The 26,977-nt window shown below is 33.2% G+C and overlaps 1 protein-coding gene across 1 annotated transcript in view; it reads right to left on the bottom strand.

Moving 5' to 3' along the window:
- Positions 1-16,023: 16,023 nt before the first annotated feature.
- The window catches only part of koi (Sad1 and UNC84 domain-containing protein klaroid), a 67,971-nt gene continuing 57,017 nt past the window's right edge, over positions 16,024-26,977 (bottom strand). The window contains exons 7-8 of the mRNA XM_075313661.1: positions 26,852-26,964; positions 16,024-17,133 (exon numbers count right to left, since the gene is read on the bottom strand). Coding sequence (XP_075169776.1) covers positions 16,921-17,133; positions 26,852-26,964 — 326 coding nt within the window. The 3' untranslated portion in view covers positions 16,024-16,920. The remainder of the gene's footprint in view (positions 17,134-26,851; positions 26,965-26,977) is intronic.

The raw sequence follows: 26,977 nt of genomic DNA on the forward strand, positions 1-26,977 counted from the left end.
ACATACAAATGCACAAACTTATTATACCCTGTACCACAGTAGTGGTGAAGGTTATAAAAAATGTGCATTTTTGAAAATATTTGAGGTCAAACGTTTCCGACAAGCGTTAGAATCCATTAAAAATTATAAAAAATTATAAAAATTATTTATTTGACAAAATATTACAGAATTTTTTAATTTACATCCAAAACATTGAATTCGGATCACACCTAAAGAAGTGATGCAAATTCAGTGCAACGGATGTTGAAATGGAGGACTTCCGTCCTATGACAAGCCCATGTAAAATTCATCGCTTCTGCGTCAATTTTGCACCACTTCCGGATCCAAAAAGAACATTTTCATTACTTTTTTGGCGACGCTTTTTTGCTGGGTTCTTAACTGATCTTACTCAAATTTTGCACAAGATAACCTTTTGTGGTATTAATCAAACCCGCAAAATATTATGCAAATTGGTTCAGATTTAGATATAGCTTCCATATATATGCATCGCTCGATTTTCCCAAATTTGACCATAATACTCTTATTTATTAACCAAGGTTGCTTAGAAGCCGGCAAGGCTTGATCTTTAAAAATGTGTGGTAACAACAGTTACCACTCGTGCCAAAAAAAAATCTAACAAAATTTTAAGATTACCACAAATCTACCAAACAAATATTTCTATAGCAATTTTAGTCAAAACTTTATTCCTGTAGAAAATTTTGTCAACATTTTATTTCTATCGAAAATTTTGTCAAAATTGTATTTCTATAGATTTTTTTTTTTTTCAAAATATTATTTCTATAAAAAATTTTTCTCAACATTTTACTTCTATAGAAAAATTTCTTACAAAAATTTGTTTATAGAAACTTTTTCCAAAATTTTATTTTTATAGAGATTTAATTAACAAAAAAAATTACTATTTTGGGCAGAATTTTACCAACTGTGGCAACCGTGGTGGTAATGCAAATATATATTCTAGGTTATATATGTTGCATTTTCATATTTTAAGATAATAAAGTACTTAGAACCATTTTTGTATTGTAAAATTTGTTTAAATTTAACGAAAAATATTGTAGGGAAAATTGTTTGGGAATGTATGGGAAAGTAGGGAACTTTTTTTGTTCTTGTAGAGTAAACCAAACATTTTCCCTGGCAACACTATGAGCTAAGGTCAGAATGAGACAAAGCACCTATCGAAAATAATCCCGATGACGAATATAAAATGCTTACGATTTGAATTCATTTATAAATTTAGTGACATCCTAGGTGGTAAGATTTTTATAACGCAAACGATTTTAACCATAGTCATGTTTTCAGTCAGGTTCTAAAGGTAAATCACTCATAAAATTATTCGTGAGTCACGAGGTTTTTCGTGAGTCACGATATTTAAAAGATTTTCGTGCGTGAGTGTGCGTGAGTACAAATTTTCTTTTCGTGAGCGTGCGTGAGCGTGAGTCTTACCAAAAAATATCGTGCGTGAGTGTGCGTGAATAAGATTTCTCCATCGTGAATGTGCGTGAGCGTGAGCAAAATATTACTCACGTGCACACCTCTAACATGTACCCCTTAATTTAAATATGCAACTGCGGTTTATCTCCCAGACCTATATCAAATGCTACCCCAAAAATGCTTATGATTACTAATTCAGTAAGGGTGATTTAGGGTATGATATAGTCGGCCCCGCCCGACTTTCTACTTTACTTACTTGTTTTTCTATAGAAAATTCTGTCAACATTTTATTTCTATAGAAAATTTTGTCAAAATTTTATTTCTATAGAAAATTTTGACAAAATTTTGTTTCTATCGAAAATTTTCCGAAAATTTATTTCTATAGAAAATTTTCCCAAAATTGTATTACTATAGAAAATTTTCAAGTGTATTTCACTTTGGCTGTCCATCCAACCATTTTGCAATCTATAGGGCTTTGCACAAATAAATTTGACAATTATACTTTTCCTCTGTTGGTTAAGCTACACTTGTAGTTTAGTCAATGATTGGTTTTAAGCTGAAATCAAAACAACAATAATTTTATTTCTATAGAAAATTTTGTTAAATGTGTATGTCTATAGAAAATTTTGTCAAAATTTTTTTCTATAGAAAATTTCCCAAAATTTTATTTCAATAGAAACTTTTCTCAAAATTTAATTTCTTTTGACATTTTTGTCAAAATTTTATATCTGTAGACATTGTTGTCTCCAAATTTTATTTCCATAGAACATTTTCCGATAATTTTATTTCTATAAAAATTTGTAAAGTACCTCCTAGAGAGAAAGAAATAGTTTGCAAAATCTACCAAAACATTAAGAATTTTATCAATCTACCTAACAATAAAAAATCTACCATTGTTGGTAGAATTTTACCAAGATGACAAGCCCATGTAAAATTCATTGCTTCTGAGCTAAATTTGCACCATTATTCAAAAAGAACATTTTCATTGCGTTTTTGATTTTTTTTTTTGAAATTTTCCTTTTGTTAAGTATGTATGTATGTCTCAAACATTTTATGCACTAAACGTGGGTATAAAGTTCAATGACCATACACATAAGTTCAATATGAACTAACGTAAAAGAAAATGTTCGTATGTTTCCCAAATATATGGTTAAATGGTCATGATTTGGTGGTGAAATTCCGAGTCGATCTAATCATGTCCGTCCATCCGTCTGTTGAAATCACGCTAACTTCCGAACGAAACAAGCTATCGACTTGAAACTTGGCACAAGTGGTTGTTATTAATATAGGTATTGCAAATGGGCCATATCGGACCACTTTTACGTATAGCCCCCATATAAACCAACGCTCATATTTGGTTTGCTGAGCCTCTTGGAGGAGCAAAATTCATCCGATCCGGTTGAAATTTGGAATGTGATGTTAGTATATGGTCTCTAACAACCATGCAAAAATTGGTCCATAACGGTCCATAATTATATATAGCCCCCATATAAACCAATCCCCAGATTTGGCTTTCGGAGCCTCTAAGAGAAGCAAATTTCATCGGATCCGGCTGAAACCTTGTACATGGTGTTAGTATATGGTCTCTAACAACCACTCAAAAATTGGTCCACATATGGGGGCTATAATTATATATATATATAGCCCCCATATAAACCGATCCCCAGATTTGGCTGGCGGAGCCTCTAAGAGAAGCAAATTTCATCGGATCCGGCTGAAACTTTGAACATGGTGTAAGTATATGGTCTCTAACAACCATTCAAAAGTTGGTCCACCTCGGTATATAATTATATATAGCCCCCATATAAACCGGTCCCCAGATTTGACCTCCGGAGCCTCCTGGATGAGCAAAATTCATTCGATTCGGTTGAAATTGGGTACGTGGTGTTAGTATATGGTCTCTAAATACCATGCAAAACTTGGTCCATACCTGTCTTAATTATATTAAATAACCCCCATTGAAACCGATCCCCAGATTTCGCTTGCGGAGCCTCTTGGAAGAGCAAAATTCATCCGATCCGGTTGAAATTTGGTACATGGTGTTAGTATATGGTCTCTAACAACCATGCAAAAATTGGTCCACATCGGTAAATAATTATATATAGCTCCCATATAAACCGATCCCCCGATTTGATTTGCGGAGACTCTATAAGAAGCAAATATAATCCGATCCGGCTGAAATTTGGTACATGGTGTTAGTATATGGTCTATAACAACCGTGCAAAAATTGGTGCGCATCGGTCCATAATTATATATAGCCCCCATATAAACCGATCCCCAGATTTGACCTCCGAAGCCTCATTGATGAGCAAAATTCATCCGATTCGGTTGAAATTTGGTACGTGGTGTTAGTATATGGTCTCTAACAGTCATGCTAAAATTTGTCCGCATCGGTTCATAATTATATATAGCCCCCATATAAACCGATCCGCAGATTTGACCTCCGAAGCCTCATGGATGAGCAAAATTCATCCGATTCGGTTGAAATTTGGTACGTGGTGTTAGTATATGGTCTCTAACAACCATGCGAAACTTGGTCCATAGTCTTAATTATATAGAACCCCCATTTAAACCGATCCCCAGATTTGACCTCCAGAGCTCTTGGAGGAGCAAACTTCATACGATCCGGTTGAAATTAGGTATGTGGTGTAATTTGGTACATTGCACTAGTATATGGCCGCTAACAACTATGCCAAAATTGGTCCATATCGGAATCTGAGAGCATATTAACGAGAACTGAGAAGGTCTCAACAAAACTCTTGGGATGATTACTGTAGCAGTATTGAGATTACGTCAGAGGCTTCCAGACTACAGAAGGTACTAGCATCCACTAACACCGCTCCAGGTTTCATTAAAACATCGGAGGGAAATTGGACAACGTCCAGTGAGGAGACGTTGGAGGTACTTTTGGACACACACTTCCCTGGAAATCAGACGGTTGAACCATGTTCTGGCGGTTTGACAGAGGAAATTGCGTCGGAATCTTGAATAAAATGGGCTTTAAATAGCTTTGGACCATTCAAATGCCCCGGACCTGATGGACTTACTCCGGCGGAATTACAAGCAGTGGCTGAAAGAATTATCCCCTGGTTGACGGTGATATATAAACGATATGTAAACTTAGCATATATTCCAGAAAAGTGGAGGGAAACAAAAGTCGTCTTCATACCTAAAGCAGGAAAAGCCTCTCCCTCGAGTACGAAGGATTTCCGACCAAACAGCTTATCCTCATTCCTACTTAAGACCTTGGAGAGGATGATAGACATGTATCTTAGAACTAGCGTGGAGTCAAGTTTGCTCTCGAAACGACAGCATGCATACTCGAAGGGCAGGTCTACTGAGACCGCATTGCATGAACTAGTCAGCTTTATTGAAAGCTCACTATCTGTTAAAGAATACACAATCGTGGCGTTTCTAGACATGGAAGGGGCGTTCAATAATGTCCATCCGAGCTCGATATTAAATGGACTGACAACTCTGAATGTTGATCCAGGTATACTTAGGCTGTTAGACGAACTTCTAATAAAGAGACGTATTTCAGCCACACTAGGGCAAGCAAACATACAAAGGTATGTGAACAGAGGCTCTCCCCAAGGGGGAGTTCTATCACCTCTTCATTGGAAGGTTGCTATAAACAACCTTCTGGTTTCCCTAGAAAAAGAAAGGATAAAAGTGGTGGCATACGCAGATGATGTGGCGCTAGCAGTCAGGGGAAAATTCCCATCAACAGTTAGAGATATTATACAGAGAGCCCTCCGGATAACTGAGAAATGGGCGAAAGATAATGGTCTTGGGGTAAATCTTGCAAAGACAGAACTAGTCATGTACTGCAAAGATCGCAAAACTCCCACGGTTAGGCCCATTTCCTTAGGGGGTACTGAAATTCCCTTTGGTGAGTGTGCAAAATACCTTGGCGTTATTTTGGACAGGAAGCTGAATTTTAGGCTTAATATTGAAGAGAGAGCGAGAAAAGGCACGGTAGCTTTGTACTCGTGCAAAAACGCAATAGGGAAAAAGTGGGGACTAAAACCAAAAATTGTGCATTGGCTATACACGGCAGTAGTAAGACTTATAATGCTATATGGTGTTGTAGTCTGGTGGCCGGCACTTCAGAAACCGACTTGTTTAGATAAAGGTCAGCGTATGGCGAGCTTATGTATCTCAGGCGCATTTAGTAAGACAGGAACAGACTCCCTTAATGTCATGCTACATTTATTGCCTTTAGACATTTTGGCCAAACAGTCAGCTGCAACAACGGCTGTGCGGTTGCGCGAGCTATCGCTGTGGTCGGAAAAAATGTACGGTCATAGTTCGGTCCTCAAAGTAATGCCAGATGTGCCTAACGTAGTGGATTACACCCTGGCAAAACCACTTTTCGACAAAAAGTTTGAAACTCTAATTCCCAACAGTGAGGCGTGGTGTACACAGACCCCGGGGAATAAAAGATATATAGATTTCTATACTGATGGCTCCAAATTGAATGGACAAGTGGGGTTCGAAGTATATTCTACAGATCTGGAAATTCGAATAGCGAAAAGATTACCTAATCACTGAAGTGTTTTTCAGGCTGAAAAATTGGCAATAAGAGAGGTGGTGAATTGGCTGAGAAGTAATGTTCCAACAAATATTGGCATTAATATATACTCAGACAGTCAACCTGCAATAAAATCCTTGGACTCTGTGTTCCTTAACTCGAAAACGGCCATAGACCGCCGCAAATCTCTCAACGAGATGGCTGAGCAGTACAATATTCACCTAATATGGGTGCCTGGCCATAGGAACATACCGGGGAACTGCGAAGCTGATGTGTTAGCAAAGCTAGGAACTACCTTACATATTCCAGGGGAACTAGAATCTGTTGGTATGCCTCTGGCCACCTGCAAGCTCTTACTGCGTGAGAAGGCTGTTATGATGGCCAATATTCGATGGGAAAATTGCAAGGAATGTAACGACACTAAGCAAATATGGCCTCAGTATAATGACTATTGTATAAGCTGTCATGATGTGGAGGAAAAGGAATCAATTAAACACCTCTTGTGTGAGTGTCCTGCTTTTTGTGTAAGGCGTAAGCGAATTTTAGGAGCATATAGCTTTAGATTACTGGCTGACCTGGAAAACGTTAACTTAAGCACACTGAAAAAACAGTGAACCCTTTTCCATTGCAAAATGAACTAAACTGTAGTAATATTGACCATGATTTAGCCCTTAAGATTTTTTTCAACTTGTCTAGTTTATAATTCTCTTAAATTTTAGTTCATCTATAACATTGTATTTTAGTTCATTTTTACAACACCATAAGATTTATATACCCCTACTAAGTTAAAAAGTCAGTATTATTTTGGTTTACCTGCTTATTTTTTGGGAAACCCGATAATAAAAAGTGGTTAACAGTCTCCTTAAAATGTCGACGACTAAACTATTTTTAAATCAATCATTCCACAGTGCAGAGAAATTAAATAATTAAAGGAACAACAACCCGTTTTACTATTATGAAAATTTTCATACATTAAAATTCAATTTTCTTTAAGCAAAAGTACTTTATTATAAAAACTTATGATGAGAGTTCTTAATACAATGTTTTTGTGAATAAAAATTATGACCACGTGGAACAAGAAAGTAGTTTATTTTAACTCGCTATTTGGACATTTGGACTTTTCCTTAGTTTTTTATTCATCGTTAGTATATTCACATATCTTGCTGAAAAAATGGAAGGAATAATGAAAATCGCTAAAATATTAATAACTTTCATTTCAAAGTTTTAATAAACAAACACCAATATATGTCTAAAAACCCAAAATATTTCATACCTTTATATTCCTTTGTTACATACTTGCTAAAAAGATGCAACAGCCCACGCCAACGCCAACGCCAACTATACAACTTAAGCATGCCAAACAAAACCAAGCAAACCCAAAACATTCCTACAACAACAAAAACACATGTGACTTCATTGAAAACAACACCTCATCCAGACAAATAAACCATTCGCCAATAATAAACACACACACAAACCACTGAAAGAACAAAAACAACCCCACGCTCAGATATACACAACATCCCCATCACTCGCTACCATTTCTCATTATTGCATTGCATGCTCTCACTCTCAAAAAAAATTCAAGTAACATCATCTTTACATTAAACATATTCCACTTTGACGAGAAAGATCTCTGTACTATGCATTAGTTCATCGCATCTGTCCACAATTTACTCTAAAAACAATACTCTTAAATGCATATCAGTATAAGAACGATGAAACGTTTAACTTAAAATTAGCAAAAACTTCATGAAATGATATCTACCCATTTTTGACGAAAATGTCTATAAATTTAATTACATGTGAACTAAAAATATTTCATTGGGAAATTTTTTACCAACAATTATTAACCATAGGAATTGTCAGTAAGAAATTGCTATCCACTTTCAAGTTCATTTTTTTGTAAAAAATATTTTCTCATACAAAAAAATCTTATGGTAAATTGCACTTATTATTTAGAAAATACTTTACATTTCACAAGTAGTTTCATAGCATGACAAACGAATTTTTAACTACCAGTTAAGAAATTTTTTAAGGAAATTTCCATCGTATTTTGTAGGCCATGAACTAAACGATTGCTACTTAGAATTTGTAAAATTTCCTTTCGAGTAGTTAATTTTCGGTGAAGATACGAAAAATGAACTAAAATTCTGGAAAATTCTTGTAATAAATTATTGTAAAAATCTTCTTAAATTTACTAGACACATTTTTTTCTGTGCAGTTTGTTAATGTTTTTGGAGCAATCTGGTTGGTTCCACAAAAGTAAATAATAGAGAAGGTTCAGTGGTTAAGACTAGAAGTGCCCATATGTAATAGGTCCTTTAAGTACAAGTGGTATCACAATGGACTGAATAGTCTAAGTGAGCCTGAAATTTAATCGGGCTGCCACTTTAACCTAACCTCGGTCTATAGATATATATAGCCGATCCCCAAAAATAATCTACCACAATATTATTTCTATAGAAAATTTTGCCAAAATTTTATTACTATAGAAAATTTTATTACTATAGAAAATTTTGTCAAAATGTTATTACTATAAAATTTTTTTTCAAGATTTTATTATTATAGAAAATTTTGTCAAAATTTTATTTCTATAGAAAATTTTGTCAAAATTTTACTACTATACAAAATTTTTTCAAGATTTTATTTGTATAGAAAATTTTAACAAAATTTCATTTCCATAGAAAATTTTGTCAAAATTTTACTACTATACAAAATTTTGTCAAGATTTTATTTCTATAGAAAATTTTGTCAACATTTTATTTCTATAGAAACTTTTGTCAAAATTTTATTGCTATAGAAAATTTTATCAAAATTTTATTTCTATAGAAAATTTTGTCAAGCGTAGTTATATACGTATTTAATCGGACTTTTTTTGTTTAATACATACCCCGTATGGACTAACTTACAATTGAGAAGACGGTGTTAAGAAGTTTTAAGGTACCTTGCCATCGGCAAGTGTTACCGCAACCCAAGTAATTCGATTGTGGATGGCAGACTTTAGTACCAGTTTCTATGCAATCCATGGTGGAGGGTACATAAGATTCGGCCTGGCCGAACTTACGGCCGTATATACTTGTTTATTCTACAAGAGGGTGTAATTTAGTGAACTGAAAAACACCAGAGCAATAAATTTTCCTGGTTTTAACAACGCTTAGTGGATATCTCAAAATGTAGAGTATAATTTTGTTAAATTTTCACACGAGGTAGTTCATTTTTGCTACACTCAAAAAAAAGTGAACTCTCTATTTCACTAAAGCCATATTAACTTTATATTAGTTCATAGAATCATTATGTTTGGAAACAGTTTATTTTAGTCAAATAATTTTTTGCGTATGTTAGTTAAATGAACTAAAAAACGGAAAAAAGTTATACACAAATAAAGCATAAAGATTTACTAATTTCGTATTTCTTACAAAATAGTTCATTATTTCTTTAAATTTGTAAATTTTACCAAAAATGTGTCCATCATGAACTTCGTATGTCACTAAAGACATTCTTGCAATTTTGAACTCCAAGATTTCTCTTAAAACTACAAAATTTTCTTTAACTACTGAAAAAATTTAGTTATGTCGAATAAATTTTCTTGAATTTGTCGAAAAATATTTACTTATTTTTGCCATATCGGAGTGATGCCAGCGCTTGTAATACCGTTTAGTTAAAATTTTCTAAAATAGTTCCAAATTTTCTAAAATTAATCGAAAGTTATCTTTCCTGGTGGGTTCACTGTTTTTTCAGTGTATAAAACAGTTTATTTTCTTTCTGTGCAGATCGTTTTGCTTTTACTACTTTACCCAACAATGTTGTCCAAAGTACCTCTAAAATGGTATCTTTATGTTTCGTACTTAAAGAAAACAAAATGAAAATTTACACATTTTAATTTTTGTAACGTATTTATTTTTAAACATTTATTTTAAGTTTTAACATTCTTCGAAAAACACTGCACAATTAATGATTACAACTGAAAATATACAATTACACATTGAATAGACAATACAACAAAATATTACACATAATAATAACAAAAAAATTCTATAAATATATACTAATAATAATATTACTCGTTATTACTACATTGGGAAAATTGTAATTATTGCAGATAAAATTAAGTATACAAATACTTATTTTTATATTAAATATATTTATGGTAAAAGGTTGTTCAATATATTAAAAGCCGATAAAATTACATACTAATTTTAGTCCTTTATTAAAAAAAATCTTATTAATGATGATCATGTATTCGAGATGAAAAGCCACAAATCACGACGAGCAAAGTTCGACATATCTGCAGCAGATTTGTAATGTATGGGAAAAAATATTTTTTTTAATCTCAAAGTCAAATTTTATAAAACAAATTTTATACACAGTTCAAAACTAAACCCACTATTATAAATCTGCTATTAAAAGCTATTGTATGGCGTTTTCTGTGCAATTTTTCGGATTTTTTTAGTTTCTTTTGTAAAATAAGGAAGCACTTTGAAATGGTTTCGAATTCTGTTGTGAAAATTAAACCACGCAGAGAGGCATTTCAGAACTACCGACCAACCAGAGTGCGGCTATTGTCCTAAAAAGCAGAGTTGTATTTTGCTGTTCATGGTGACTTGAATTTATAAAAGTGGACTAATTCCAATGTTTTCATCCAACCCCAGTATTGCAATCTACCATCTGACAGCTTTATGGTAAGGCTTCAGAGTTTTGAGGTTATAACATACGTACCCAGAACGTTTTGAGCGCTATGAACTTCCGTCAAGGACCAGTGTTTTTAGAAGTTTTTATGGTGAATTGACCGAGATCGTAGTTCATTCTAAGACGAATTTCGTGAAGGTGGTCCAAAATTAGTTCTAATTCTGGAAACCATTGATCCTGTGCGCCAATTGATTTTGCAAGATCGTGAGATAGAGGCAACCTTAGGCATTAGTGGGACCAGCATACATTCAATATTGGATGCCTCACAATATGTCAATCGATCACAAAAGGGCTCGTGTCGATTGGTCGAAAGAAATGCTCCAAAAATACGATCGCAATGCTCCGATGAATCGTCAGTATTTCTAGATAAGCCAAATCCAACAAAAGTTGATTGTGCCCAAAGGACTTCCAAGCAAATGAACGCCTATTTTTTCAGCAAAACTGGACATGCCGCAATGGTACCAATAGAACAACGAAGAAAAGTCAATTCTAAGTGGTACATAACAATTTGCCTGTTGTTTTTCAAGAAATCAGGAAAAACCAATCGCCGAAGACGGATCATTCTTCAGCACAACAATTAGAGCTTTAACATATCGACTTAAAAAACTGAATTTTTGAGCATGGAAAACATCGATTTAATGGACAACGAATGACTTCTTTTTATTTCAGTACGCAAAAAAAATAAAAGGAGAGGTCAATATTTTTCGACACCTGAAGAAGCGGTTGATGCGTTCAGAATGCATGTTTTCGAGATATGTACCTCAATCAGAGTAGCAAAAGTGCTTAGACAATTGGTTCAGGAGCAACTCTAGTTTAGCTATACCTCGTAAAAAAAAAATTTTGGGTCGATAGAGAATTAAATTTGACATCGAAATCTACATCTCTAAAAAGTTAAAGGTAAGACCTTTCAAATGAGGTACGACTCGAGTTTATTCGGTTATCAGTTTAGGTTTTAGATGAAAAAATGTGTGTTTTTGAACCGGTTTTTAATCCAAAAACGCTCGATGTAAATGTGCAAAATAACTAATTGCTAACACTTCTACCTATCCGTTAAAGTCATATTCAAGCCAATATCTCTGTTATAACCGGAGATATTTGCTGGTGAATTTAATTGTAGCCGTGAAATTAGAATTTTGCAAAAAATATATATTTACTTTTATTTCAAAGTTGTTTTCGGGGTGGAATGAAAAAAGATAAGACCTTTCAAATGAGGTACAACTCGAGTTTATTCGGTTATCAGTTTAGGTTTTAGATGAAAAAATGTGTGTTTTTGAACCGGTTTTTTGACAAAACCGGCTTTTAATCCAAAAACGCTCGATGTAAATGTGCAAAATAACTAATTGCTAACACTTCTACCTATCCGTTAAAGTCATATTCAAGCCAATATCTCTGTTATAACCGGAGATATTTGCTGGTGAATTTAATTGTAGCCGTGAAATTAGAATTTTGCAAAAAAAAATATATTCAATTTTATTTCAAAGTTGTTTTCGGGGTAGAATGAACAAAGGTCCGGTTTAAAACCGGTTATGGGGAAGTACACGAAGTATGAAAGGTGCCGTTATAACATCGGCTGTGGCGTTAAATGCAACCATGCGCTTCAAAAATTAATTGTTTGTGAAGATCCATTAATATAAACTATTAAAAATTTTTAAAAAGTGCCATTTGTTTTATTTTTGTTATGTTTTAATGTGAATTAATGTGAACGTCTACTTTTGAAACCTGTTAACATTTGTAATTGTAAGAGTGAAAAAGCGCCTCAGGCGAAAACATTTTTCATTTTTCTTTTCACACCGGATATGGATCCGGTTAATATGTCTAATCGTAGGAAAATGAAAGCTCCGCAAGCAAAATTTTTTTTTCAAAAAAATGGCGCTATTTTTTTGAATTTTTTTGAATTTTTTTATTTTGCTTTATTTTTCAAACCGAATATATAATAGTTATAGTAGAGATAGCACCTTGACGGATAGGTAGAAGTGTTAGCTACACAATGCAATCAGTTATTTAGTACCTTTACATCGAGTATTTTTTGAGATATTAGCTTATTTGCAAAAAACCGGTTCCGAAAAAAACAAGTTTTTACCTGTACAGCTGGAACGGATGTAGCTGATATAACGGTTAAAGGTCTCTTCAAAGCCTTTCTAGTTATGTACATTTCAAAGTAGTTTCTAGAACCGATTTTATTAATGATTTTTAACTTACACTTTAGAACCGAATAATCGGTTATCCGGTTACGACCGCCAGGAAAAAAAGTTATCGTTGTAATCTACTCATAGAGTACTACCATCTATGAAGTTTTGAAAAAAATCTGAGAGGTATAGCTAAACTAGAGTTTAGCCTTGGTTCAATAGATCTTATCTTCTTAAGCGATTTTCCATGATTACTAGATTAGATTAAATACCACAATTGGCAAATATTTTGATTAAGTTTTTTCTGCCCTGTTTCTAATGAAGTTAACATTAAAAGAGGCTTTAGGTTATATTCAGCAATCAAAGTACGCACCGATTTTTTATATGAATTGAAATGTGTTTATAAAGTATCACCAGATTAATGTTTTTTTGTATGAACTTTATATAAAGGCTGAAAAGTGTCTAAATTTTTTTCACATAAGGATAGTAATTTATATAGGTCAAATACTGGACAAATAATGCCGCCAATTATCTTCACATTAGTAAAGCAGATCGAATGAACAATTAGTTTCACAGGCGATTAAATTTGGAAATCATTTTATTTGGAGGTTGTGTTTAAAGTGTTCTCCATTGCATTACAAACAGAATGGTACAGAAGGGAATAAAGCAAAATAAATTAAATCAATAAATAACATACATAAATTCGCCACTTTTAATGATACTCTTAAGTGAATACAATAATAAGAAAAACATTAAAATGTAATATAAAATAAAATAAAAAAATTCCCCCCAAAAGACCGTAATGAACATTTTATATGAATTAGTAAGCGAAAAAAGCAAAAAAATGATTTTGTCAAATCATAAGGTATATCGGCCAATATTTCCTTTAGTAGGCAAATTCATCCAAACTTTACCATGTTTGAAAGTTTGCTTCGATAGCATGTGGAAAGTTCAATAAATTCCAATACATATACAATTATGAATTAAAGAGATAGCAATTAAGTATTCATTCTAGATGTTGTTTTATTAAAAAAATGTTAATTGTTTTCAAATAAAAAAAATTAACGTCATTACCTATGGGATTAGGATTTGGAACCATGGTTTAAGTAGAACACAAAATATTAATAAAACACGGGCAGGTGGGCGTTCCAATGTAAATAGAGAATACTATAAAAATAACTAAAATTAAATGCCGGGCATTATGTACAAAAAAAGCGTTTTCTTACTGTTTTCTTATTTCTCATTTTGTTTACAATTAATTAAGTATGAATAAATAAACTAAAATTACAAGGAAAACAAGTTTTAAAAACAATACCAAACTAAATTAACTTAAATACTCTACTACATACAAGCTTATGAAGTTCAAAGCAAATAAAGGGTGGTTCAAACACATTCCATGATGATAATTTTGAACCATATCTAAACCGAAATTTGTTGTTGCATTTAAGAAATTCATTAATTGAAAGCTAGACAATAGAGTCGAGCTTAAAGATTATTAAGGCTTTTATAAACTTTTCCACTTTAAATTTTTTGGCAAGAAAATTGATTCAATTTTTCCGTAATCGGGAAAATTATACTCCATTTATATAAACACCTGGGCATATGTACTCATTTTCATTATGCGGAAGACATTAGGATTGCAACACTTTTACGAAAACTGATGTGCAAATATCATGTATAATTGTTATGACAAGGAAGGCCACTTTTTAATTTAATTTAATTTAATTTAATTTAATTTAATTTAATTTAATTTAATTTAATTTAATTTAATTTAATTTAATTTAATTTAATTTAATTTAATTTAATTTAATTTAATTTAATTTAATTTAATTTAATTTAATTTAATTTAATTTAATTTAATTTAATTTAATTTAATTTAATTTAATTTAATTTAATTTAATTTAATTTAATTTAATTTAATTTAATTTAATTTAATTTAATTTAATTTAATTTAATTTAATTTAATTTAATTTAATTTAATTTAATTTAATTTAATTTAATTTAATTTAATTTAATTTAATTTAATTTAATTTAATTTAATTTAATTTAATTTAATTTAATTTAATTTAATTTAATTTAATTTAATTTAATTTAATTTAATTTAATTTAATTTAATTTAATTTAATTTAATTTAATTTAATTTAATTTAATTTAATTTAATTTAATTTAATTTAATTTAATTTAATTTAATTTAATTTAATTTAATTTAATTTAATTTAATTTAATTTAATTTAATTTAATTTAATTTAATTTAATTTAATTTAATTTAATTTAATTTAATTTAATTTAATTTAATTTAATTTAATTTAATTTAATTTAATTTAATTTAATTTAATTTAATTTAATTTAATTTAATTTAATTTAATTTAATTTAATTTAATTTAATTTAATTTAATTTAATTTAATTTAATTTAATTTAATTTAATTTAATTTAATTTAATTTAATTTAATTTAATTTAATTTAATTTAATTTAATTTAATTTAATTTAATTTAATTTAATTTAATTTAATTTAATTTAATTTAATTTAATTTAATTTAATTTAATTTAATTTAATTTAATTTAATTTAATTTAATTTAATTTAATTTAATTTAATTTAATTTAATTTAATTTAATTTAATTTAATTTAATTTAATTTAATTTAATTTAATTTAATTTAATTTAATTTAATTTAATTTAATTTAATTTAATTTAATTTAATTTAATTTAATTTAATTTAATTTAATTTAATTTAATTTAATTTAATTTAATTTAATTTAATTTAATTTAATTTAATTTAATTTAATTTAATTTAATTTAATTTAATTTAATTTAATTTAATTTAATTTAATTTAATTTAATTTAATTTAATTTAATTTAATTTAATTTAATTTAATTTAATTTAATTTAATTTAATTTAATTTAATTTAATTTAATTTAATTTAATTTAATTTAATTTAATTTAATTTAATTTAATTTAATTTAATTTAATTTAATTTAATTTAATTTAATTTAATTTAATTTAATTTAATTTAATTTAATTTAATTTAATTTAATTTAATTTAATTTAATTTAATTTAATTTAATTTAATTTAATTTAATTTAATTTAATTTAATTTAATTTAATTTAATTTAATTTAATTTAATTTAATTTAATTTAATTTAATTTAATTTAATTTAATTTAATTTAATTTAATTTAATTTAATTTAATTTAATTTAATTTAATTTAGTTTAATTTAATTTAATTTAATTTAATTTAATTTAATTTAATTTAATTTAATTTTAAAAAATTCAGGCAAATTAATTTAATTTATTGGTTCCAGTATTCCATAGAACCAATAAATCAATTCGGAAGATATGTCAGAGACATATCAAAAGGAAACGACATTTCAATTTTACAACAGACAGACACCCCAAAATCGCCTCAGAAATTTACCCTTACCAAAAATATACAGTAGATAGCATCGAAATTCGATATATTTCATTGACAAACTTAATTTGCTATTAACATAATGCATTATGTTTGGACAACCCTTTATAAGGAAACTGGCGAAGAAATCGAGTCGAGAATAGGTAGATGATAGGTGGTAGTGTCTTAATGCTTTATGGAGTGAAAACGGGGATGAGAAAGATTATAACTTGCATTAAGTGGAAAAACTAAAGTAAACAGCTAAACCTAAAAGTGCCTTTCTTTGTTTGTTTTGTTTATTTTGTACATAAAAGGTGGGGTGGAAAAAACAAACCAAGATGAAAATGATTTGACCTTCACTGATGCTTTCCCCCCACCTCCTCCTTCGACATCATCGCATGCTCATCTAGATGATAAAAGCTACATGATAGGAATCTCTTGAGTTGCTTGTTTTTATATCAAAGCCAAAAACGTTTCTTTAAGGCACTCATTTACACTTTATCTATGGCTAGCTATATGTATATGAATACCATTTATATATCTATAATTACATACATACATACATTTATTTTCTATATATACACACTTCTTATACTATCATACTATAAGTTAAATAGGTATTTATCTTGTGCTTAACTTATTCTATTCCCAATTAACTTAATTGTTATGGCTAAGTTTAGGATTTATTTGTTTGCTGGTGCTGTTGCTGCCGCTGGGCTAGTTTAGCATTTAGATGCCTTCCGTTTTCAATCCCTTATGTTGTTGGTGGTTTGCCATGGACCCTAAAGCGATATAGGCAGGTGTACAATGGTTGTCCATGATTGGATTCAATGCGTAATTCCACAACCTCATAGGGACGATTGATATTTTGGTTTTGCACGGGAAAATACTGCAATGAAGCATCATTATCAGCATATTCATACTCACCAAATAGAACTGGTTCCTGGTCTTTTTCATGTTCGAGGCCCTTAAATAGATGAAGCAAACATGGAAAATAAACAATTGCAGTTTTTATTAATCATTTTATTGAATTTAATGTAGTTTAAATTAAATTAATGTTGATAAACGTAAAGATTATTTCATTATTCGAAGTGATTTTTAGAGTAATGAATATTTTTTCATTCATTCGGCCCAGAAAGTCATGAAACGAATTTAGGTCAAATTTAAATGTGTTATGAGTTTACAATTTTGTTCAAATCAAATGTAAATGAACCATGAGCCACCGTGGTGCAATGGTTAGCAGCCCGCCTTGCACACACAAGGTCGTGGGTGCGATTCCTGCTACGACCGAACACCAAAACGTTTTTCAGCGGTGGATTATCCCACATCAGTAATGCTGGTGGCATTTCTGAGGGTTTCAAAGCTTCTCTAAGTGGTTTCACTGGAATGTGGAACGCCGTTCGGACTCGGCTATAAAAAGGAGGTCCCTTGTCATTTCATTTCATTTCATTTCATTTACATTTTTCGTTTGCTACTCTTCTCCTTAAGCCACGCACAAATCACCTACCATAGAGGATAAACACAAAATCCGCAAGATGTACTAAGCTACTGTTAACGATGAAGTCGACGTTAAATTGAAAGGGAAATTTGATTTAACATTGTCATGGTTGTAAAATAGAAGCACTATTGAAAAGCACATAAGAAGAATATTGTAACATAAGTAGAACTTAAGAAGAGAACAATAAACAGTCATATGTAATAACTCAATTGTAACGGACGTGTTTCACTACAATTTTGGCGACGAGGATATTTTCTTTAAAAGAAACATAAGGATCTTGCGCGTGGAGTTTTATATACTATGACGACTGAAGCAAAAATACCATGTTTCGATTTTGAGCCGTTTGATGCGGAGAAGACTACGTGGAGTCGTTGGGAGAAGCGTTTTAAAACAGCTTTAGGATTGTACGACTGCCACATTTCGAAACATAAGGCCCTTCTTTTACATTTTATAGGAATTAAAGCATATAACCTTTTGTGTGACAAAGTTATGCCTGTTGTACCGGAAGACATGGCATACGACGACATCGTAAAGACTCTTGAAGATCATTACGATCCCAAACCAAACGAGTTGTTGGCAAATTTTCGCTTTAATTCCAGAAAACAAAAATCAGATGAAAGCTGGAAAAAAAATCGTTGAAAGTAAATGAGGCAATAAACATGGCAACTGCTTATGAGCTAGCTGAAAAGGGAGGTGAGGAACTTCAAAATGGCTGCACAGAAAAAGCGAGAGTGCATAAATTGCATAGTAAGAAGCAGATTCATGATAATGCAAAATATAAAATGAACCGTTACAAAAATGAGAGTTTAAGAGAAAACACAACATGCTATCGTTGTGGTTGCACTGACCACTACGCGGATAAATGCAAATACAAAGATGTAAAATGTCACCATTGCAAGAGAAAGGGTCATTTAAAGAGAATGTGTTTAAAGGCGAAAAAGCAGTTAAATCAAATTGAATGTGGTGAGACCGTCGAAGAATTGTTAAAAATTGAGGAAAGTTCTACAGTATTAAACATTCGATCAAAAATATTGCACTATTTCGAAATTAATAATAAAAAGGTAGAATTTGAAATAGACACTGGATCACCAGTATCAATTATTAATATAAATGACGCGAAGAAGTATGTGGGTAAATTGAAGGTAAATAAACCTGAAATGGAGCTTGTGAGTTACTGCGGCACGCCGTTGGACTGTTTAGGCTACGTTAATGTAAGTGTGGGATGTGGCATCATAAAAAAAACGTTGAAACTTTACATAGTACGATCGGATCGCAAACCTCTCTGTGGAAGAGAGTGGTTGAGCGATATTAAGTTAAATTGGAACAACATTTTTAATGGAGTTGATAGAAATCGTTACGAAGTTAATAATGTACAAGAATTCAGCATCCAGGGCTTAAGAACGAAATACCCTGTGGTATTTTCATCCTCCGTAGGCAAAATTGAAGGATTGCAAGCAAGGTTGTACATCAAGCCAGACAGTACTCCAGTATTTTTAAAATCGAGGAGAGTGCCATTTCCTCTTATGGAAGCCGTAGAAAAAGAATTGGAAAAACAAGTTCACGAAGGGGTGTTGGTGAAGGTAGACACAAGTGAATGGGCAACACCCATTGTTGTTGTACCTAAGAAAAATGGTGAGGTACGTATATGCGGGGACTACAAAGTGACTTTAAATCCTGCACTACTAGTCGACGAGCACCCGTTACCAACTATCGATGAACTATTTTCCAAGATGGCCGGTGGGAAAAAATTCACAAAGATAGATCTCTCGAAAGCCTATTTACAATTGGAGGTACATCCGGAGGATAGACATCTACTGACGCTGAATACCCATAGAGGGTTGTATCAACCAATGCGTCTTATGTTTGGAGTATCGTGTGCGCCAGCCAAGTGGCAAAGATTAATGGAACAATTGTTGGGTCACATACCGGGTGTTTCAGTTTTTCTCGACGATATTAAAATAACAGCAGATAATGATGCCAGTCACATCCAGCGAATCGAAAGCGTGTTACAGATTTTGGACAAATATAACATGCGGGTGAATTTGGACAAATCAGAGTTTATGAAAGATACCATAGAATATTGTGGCTACGTAATCAATGCTAATGGAATAGCAAAAATGGGAAATAAAATAAAAGCCATTCAAGATATGAAAAAACCAACAAATAAAGACGAGGTACGCGCTTTTCTAGGATTAGTTAATTACTACGGACGTTTTGTGAAAAATCTCAGCGATAAAGTTTTTCATTTAAATCGTCTGTTGCAAAAAGAAACAAAGTTCATTTTCAATGCAGATTGCGAAAAAGCATTCCACGAAATTAAAATGGAAATACAATCTGACACGGTTTTGGACCATTATGATCCTCGGAAACCAATAATCCTAGCAGTTGATGCAAGCCCGGTGGGAGTTGGGGCTGTCCTGAGTCATTTATACGAAAATGGAACAGAAAGGCCGATACAATTTGCTTCGCAAACGTTGAGTAAAGTTCAACAACGTTATTCCCAGATTGATAAAGAAGCTTACGCTGTGGTTTTTGGAATAAAAAAATTCTATCAATATTTATTTGGCAGACGATTTACACTAGTTACGGACAACCGTGCCATTTCACAAATTTTCTCACCATCAAAAGGGTTATCTACACTGTCCTCCACGAGAATGCAGCATTATGCACTGTATTTGGAACAATTTGACTATGTCATTAAATGTAGAACGTCTAAAGACAATGCAAACGCGGACGCAATGTCACGGTTGCCCAGTACGGACGTTTATAAATTTACAGAAGAGGTTTATATGGTAGAGCGAGAAGCCATAGGAGGTTTACCCATAACACAAAATGAACTGCAACGTGAGACTAAAACCGACGGTGAAATACGAATGTTGATGGAAGCATTGAAATATGGTCGTAGCTGTGAAGACAAACATAGATTTGGTATTCCACAAACCGAATTCAGTCTACACGACGGATGTGTACTACGGGGGCTTCGAGTTTATGTTCCTCCGAATTTACGCAAGGCAGTTTTGAATGAACTACATACAGCTCATTTCGGAGTTTCCAGAATGAAGAGTCTTGCAAGAGGTTACGTGTGGTGGAATCATCTTGATCGAGATATAGAGAATATGGTAAAGAATTGTGCTGCTTGTCAATTATCGCGACCGGAGCCTATGAAAGTGGAACCAGTACGCATGTGGCGTAGTCCTAGTAAGCCATTTGAAAGAGTTCATGCTGACTACGCGGGACCAATCTTAGGTAAATATTTGTTTGTTTTAGTTGATGCATACACGAAATGGCCAGAAGTACACGCGGTAACAAATATGACCACCGAAACTACAATTCGAATATGTAGACAAATATTTTCTACTTTTGGTATACCAAATGTTTTTGTGAGTGACCACGGTCGACAATTTGATTCCAGCGAATTCAAAGAATTTTTGAAAAGCAATTGCATTGTGCATAAGCAAGGAGCACCCTACCATCCATCAACTAATGGTCAGGCAGAACGTTACGTACAAACCATCAAACAAAAATTAAAGTCTTCAAATTGCAACACAACCAATTTTGAGTCCGAGTTAGCCAAAATTCTCTTTGCATATAGAAGAGCGATTCATCCAGCAATTGGCAAATCTCCTGCAATGTCTATGTTCGGTCGTCAAATACAGTCGAGACTTGATTTTCTTCTTCCACAAAACAATAAACAACAAGTTTATGTGCCCACTATAAAATCATTTTCCATTGGTGAAAGGGTAGCCGTACGAGATTATATGAGCGAGAAAAAGTGGCGATTTGGTATAGTGGTGGAGAGGTTAGGCGATATGCACTATAACATTAAGCTGGACGACAACAGAATTTGGAAAAGACATATCGATCAAATGCGAATAGTTGGTGCTAATATAACTGATGTATCCGAAGACGAAAAACATATTAATATACCCAACGGGAAAGATAGTTCAACAACACCAAGGGCGAGAAGTTCTCATATGGCTATACCAATTCCGGTAGTAACATCGAACGGTGAAGAGGGAAGTAATAACAGTCAGTCGAGCGATAGACACATAGAATCTTCAACTCAGCCACAAGGAAAAGATCGAGACGTGTCGCTGAAAGATAGTGCTCTTCGAAGATCAAACAGAGAACGACGTGCGCCCAGGAAGCTACTTGATGAATATTGAATAACTTTACGTTTTTATGAATTTTTTAATGAATAAATTGAATTTATGATTTTACATCACAGTTTGACCCAGAGGAGAGATGTCATGGTTGTAAAATAGAAGCACTATTGAAAAGCACATAAGAAGAATATTGTAACATAAGTAGAACTTAAGAAGAGAACAATAAACAGTCATATGTAATAACTCAATTGTAACGGACGTGTTTCACTACAAACATTTTTTTTAATACCCTCCACTATAGGATGGTGGGTATATTAACTTTGTCATTCTGTTTGTAACACATCGAAATATTGCTCTAAGACCCCTTAATTTGGTAAATGGTGTTAGTATATGGTCTCTAACAACCATGCAAAAATTGGTCCACATCGGTCCATAATCATACATAGCCCCCATTTAAACCGATCCCCCGATTTTAATTGCGGAGCCTTTAAGAGAAGCAAATTTTATCCGATCCGGCTGAAATTTGGTACATGGTGTTAGTATATGGTCCCTAATAACCATGGCTTGCGGAGCCTCTTGGAAGCGCAAAATTCATCCGATCCGGTTGAAATTTGGTAAATGGTGTTAGTATATGGTATCTAACAACCATGCAAAAATTGGTCCACATCGGTCCACAATTATATATAGCCCCCATACAAACAGATCCCCCGATTTGGCTTGCGGAGCCTCTAAGAGTAGCAAATTTCATCGGATCCGGCTGAAATTTTGTTCATGGTGTTAGTATATGGTCTCTAACAACCATGCAAAAATTGGCCCACATCGGTCCATAATTATATATAGCCCCCATATAAACCGATCCCCCGATATGGCTTGCGGAGCCTCTAAGAGTATTAAATTTCATCGGATCCGGCTGAAATTTTGTTCATGGTGTTAGTATATAGTCTCTAACAACCATGCAAAAATTGGTCCACATCGGTCCATAATTATTTATAGCCCCATATAAACCGATACCCAGATTTGGCTTGCGGAGCCTCGTGGATGAGCAAAATTCAAAATTATATATAACCTCCATTTAAACCGATCCCCAGATTTGACCTCCGGAGCTCTTGGAGGAACAAAATTCATCCGATCCGGTTGAAATTTGGTACGTGGTGAAATATGGTACATTGCGCTAGTATATGCCCGTTAACAACCATGCCAAAATTGGTCCATCTCGGTCTATAGTTATATATAGCCGATCCCCAAAAATAATCTAACAAAATTTCATTTCTATACAAAATATTGTCAAAATTTTATTATCATAGAAATTTTTACCAAAACTTTATTATTATAGAAAATTTGTCAAGATTTTATTTCTATACAAAATTTTTTCTAGATTATATTTCTATAGAAAATATTGTCAAAATTTTATTTCTATAGAACATTTTGTCAAAATTTTATTTCTATAAAAAAATTTGTCAAAATTTTATTTCTATAGCAAATTTTGTCAAAATTTTATTGCTATTGAAAATTTTGTCAAAATTTTATTTCTATAGAAACTTTTGTCAAAATTTTATTTTTATAGAAAATTTTGTCAAAATTTTATTTTTATAGAAAATTGTTTCAAGCTGAATTATATACGTACTTAATCGGCCTTTTTTCGTTTAATATATACCCCGTATGGACTAACTTACAATTGAGAAGACGGTGTTAAGAAGTTTTAAGATAACTTATCATCGGCAAGTGTTACCGCAACCCAAGTAATTCGATTGTGGATGACAGTTTTAGTAAAAGTTTCTATGGTGGAGGGTACATAAGATTCGGCCTGGCCGAACTTACGGCCGTATATACTTGTTTTTATTGTGATCATCATTTATTTGTGAAAATTCTCCAACTACTTTTATGGCTTATAAAAGAGATACGCGTATACAGTGAATATTAATGTGTAAAGTTTCATAATAATTGAAAGCAAAATGGCCTACGAATAATCGCAAAAGTTCAATATTTAAATTCTGAAAAAAATCAAAATGTTGTAATTCGAAAAGTACATTTGAAAAAGTTAAAAAAAAATTAAAACTCAAAAATTCGAACTAAAACAAAATCAACATCTCTTAAACTTGAAAATTCGATTTTCCAATTTTTGCAAAAGTGGTAAACTCGACAAGTCGATTTTTTGAAAAAATTAAAAGGTCGAAAAAGGCCACTTTTGAACTTGATTACAACGAAGAGTAAAACGATCAGAAGGCTATGCTACATTATTGGGCGACGCAAATTGAAGAAACAACAACAACAGTGATCCTTACCATTGATACCATACAAATTTATACCTCTCGCATGGTAGGCCAACGTGAGCTGTTTAACTATCCAAACCTCTAGTGCTGGGTACCTTTTGGCCCCGATTGTGTTCAAATAGAGTGGCATAAGGTAGCCAATACTGGAAAAGATGGAACCAGAAGGGTTGATGGTTCAACAGAACCGCCTATTCCAAATATCACTGGAATGCGCGTTTACAATATAGGTAAGAGAATCGAAATTGTGGATTTTATGAATCGAAAATGAATCAAATTCGCAGCTATCCAGAAAACCCCTTTACAGCTTAAACCATTGTCATGGTTATGTTTTAAAAATGGGGAGGGGTGGCAGAGAACTGCAGAATTGAGAGATTACCAAATAAGAGAATACCAAACTGCTGAGATATGGGTAACCAATTTGTGTGATTGTTTTACTACGATGTTTTCGAGAGACCAACACTCATACTAACACCGACAGTTGCATTGGATATTGGTGGTCGGTTGCATTGGATATTGGTGGTTGAAATTTTTTACCAATTGGTATTTTAAGATTGCAAATATTGGTGTTTACTAAATACACTGGTCCGTTGCCGTAGATCGCAGACGTTCTCTGATGGGTGGTTGACTTTCTGAGCTTAACATAGAATCGGGCAGCACTCAGTGATAAGATAGAAATTCACCTCTGGATCACCTTTATGCGAGGACCAAGATCATCTCAGTGCGTCGACACAATTACATGTGGTGAAAGCAGTACCTCTTGGGTTGTTATCGAAGTTGTCATCCAAATCACCATCTTGTGGATAGACAACCTTCACCCAGGAATGTAAGGGTTGATCTTCACCGTCTAGAGCGCGAAATTCAGCGTTATAAAAGAGAGCCTCTAGATCAGGCAGCATATCAGACAAGTCTGAACAGGATTCATGAGGATACTGTAGCTGAAGCGATGAGAAGCTGCAAGGTAAATCCTATTCTCGGAGTCCGACCACTGCCCATAGCACGGGAGGAGAGAGACCTCCAACTATGATCAAGAGAGCCTCTAGATCAAGCAGCCTACCAGGCAGGTTTGAACAGGATTCATGAGGATACTGTAGCTGAAGCAGTGAGAAGCTACAAGGTTAATCCTGTTCTCGGAGTCCGACCACCGCCCATTGCACCGGAGGAGAGAGACCTCCCACGGCAGACTAGGGTAGTTTTAGCCCAATTAAGATCTGGCAAGTGCATCCGCCTCAATTCCTACTTATCTGTGCGTAGCTGACGTATGTCCAATTTGAAACCAAGGGCCACATAGCACTCGTCCCCTTTTCGCTTGGCCAGCTAAGCCTACAAGAAGATCAGGCAAGTGCAGCCGCCTCAATTCCTACTTATCAGTAATAGATAGCACCGTAGCTGACATGTGTCCCATCTGTACTCAAGGGCCACATGACACTCGTCACCTTTTCACTTGTCCTCTGGACACATCCCATTCTTGTCGCATAGTTCCTTGATCTGGCTACTAATTGAACTACCTACGCATAGAACAAAATGGATGAAACTACATTAAAAACTGTTACAACCTCGTCGACGCTTTTGCCTCTAACTGATATTCTGTTTGTCGATGATTTGTTATCGACAAAAATCGGTATTTCTCGTGACAGTTTTCGCTGCCTTTTTAGTGAGCGAAAAAATAAAAAAAAATTATAATAAATAAATGGAAATTGGAATGAGTTAAAGTGACTAATGCTCAGCAATATTTGAAGAACTAGAAGTGAATTCGAAGCTTGAGAAGCTGCAAGGTAAATCCTATTCTCGGAGTCCGACCACTGCCCATAGCACGGGAGGAGAGAGACCTCCAACTATGATCAAGAGAGCCTCTAGATCAAGCAGCCTACCAGGCAGGTTTGAACAGGATTCATGAGGATACTGTAGCTGAAGCAGTGAGAAGCTACAAGGTTAATCCTGTTCTCGGAGTCCGACCACCGCCCATTGCACCGGAGGAGAGAGACCTCCCACGGCAGACTAGGGTAGTTTTAGCCCAATTAAGATCTGGCAAGTGCAGCCGCCTCAATTCCTACTTATCTGTGCGTAGCTGACGTATGTCCAATTTGAAACCAAGGGCCACATAGCACTCGTCCCCTTTTCGCTTGGCCAGCTAAGCCTACAAGAAGATCAGGCAAGTGCAGCCGCCTCAATTCCTACTTATCAGTAATAGATAGCACCGTAGCTGACATGTGTCCCATCTGTACTCAAGGGCCACATGACACTCGTCACCTTTTCACTTGTCCTCTGGACACATCCCATTCTTGTCGCATAGTTCCTTGATCTGGCTACTAATTGAACTACCTACGCATAGAACAAAATGGATGAAACTACATTAAAAACTGTTACAACCTCGTCGACGCTTTTGCCTCTAACTGATATTCTGTTTGTCGATGATTTGTTATCGATAAAAATCGGTGACAGTTTTCGCTGCCTTTTTAGTGAGCGAAAAAATAAAAAAAAAAATTATAATAAATAAATGGAAATTGGAATAAGTTAAAGTGACTAATGCTCAGCAATATTTGAAGAACTAGAAGTGAATTCGTCATTGAGCAGATGATTTGTAAGGGCTCCAGACAATTAAAAGCATGTGGGGAACAATGGCTTTATGGCTCCTCTTACTAAACACATGATATATATAAAGGATTCATAAGCTGACTCTACATGGTGTCAACCGGCTTTCAAATCCATAGACGAATACTGGTATCATTATAAAAGAAAATCACTTAAGACTAAATTTCTCCAAGCCAACTGGCAATTCACATTTCTCATTATCAATTGAATTGTATAACTTACCCAAACTGTAAAATTCCTCGGTGCCGAATCAATAGCTCCATTTGGAGCTAAACTTTTTGGTATATGTTCAAGCGTGAATCCGGTCACATAGACCAATGAATTCAATTTTAAAACTGAAAAAAACAA

This window comes from Haematobia irritans, chromosome 5 (assembly GCF_050003625.1).
Source record: "Haematobia irritans isolate KBUSLIRL chromosome 5, ASM5000362v1, whole genome shotgun sequence".
Taxonomy (NCBI): domain Eukaryota; kingdom Metazoa; phylum Arthropoda; class Insecta; order Diptera; family Muscidae; genus Haematobia; species Haematobia irritans.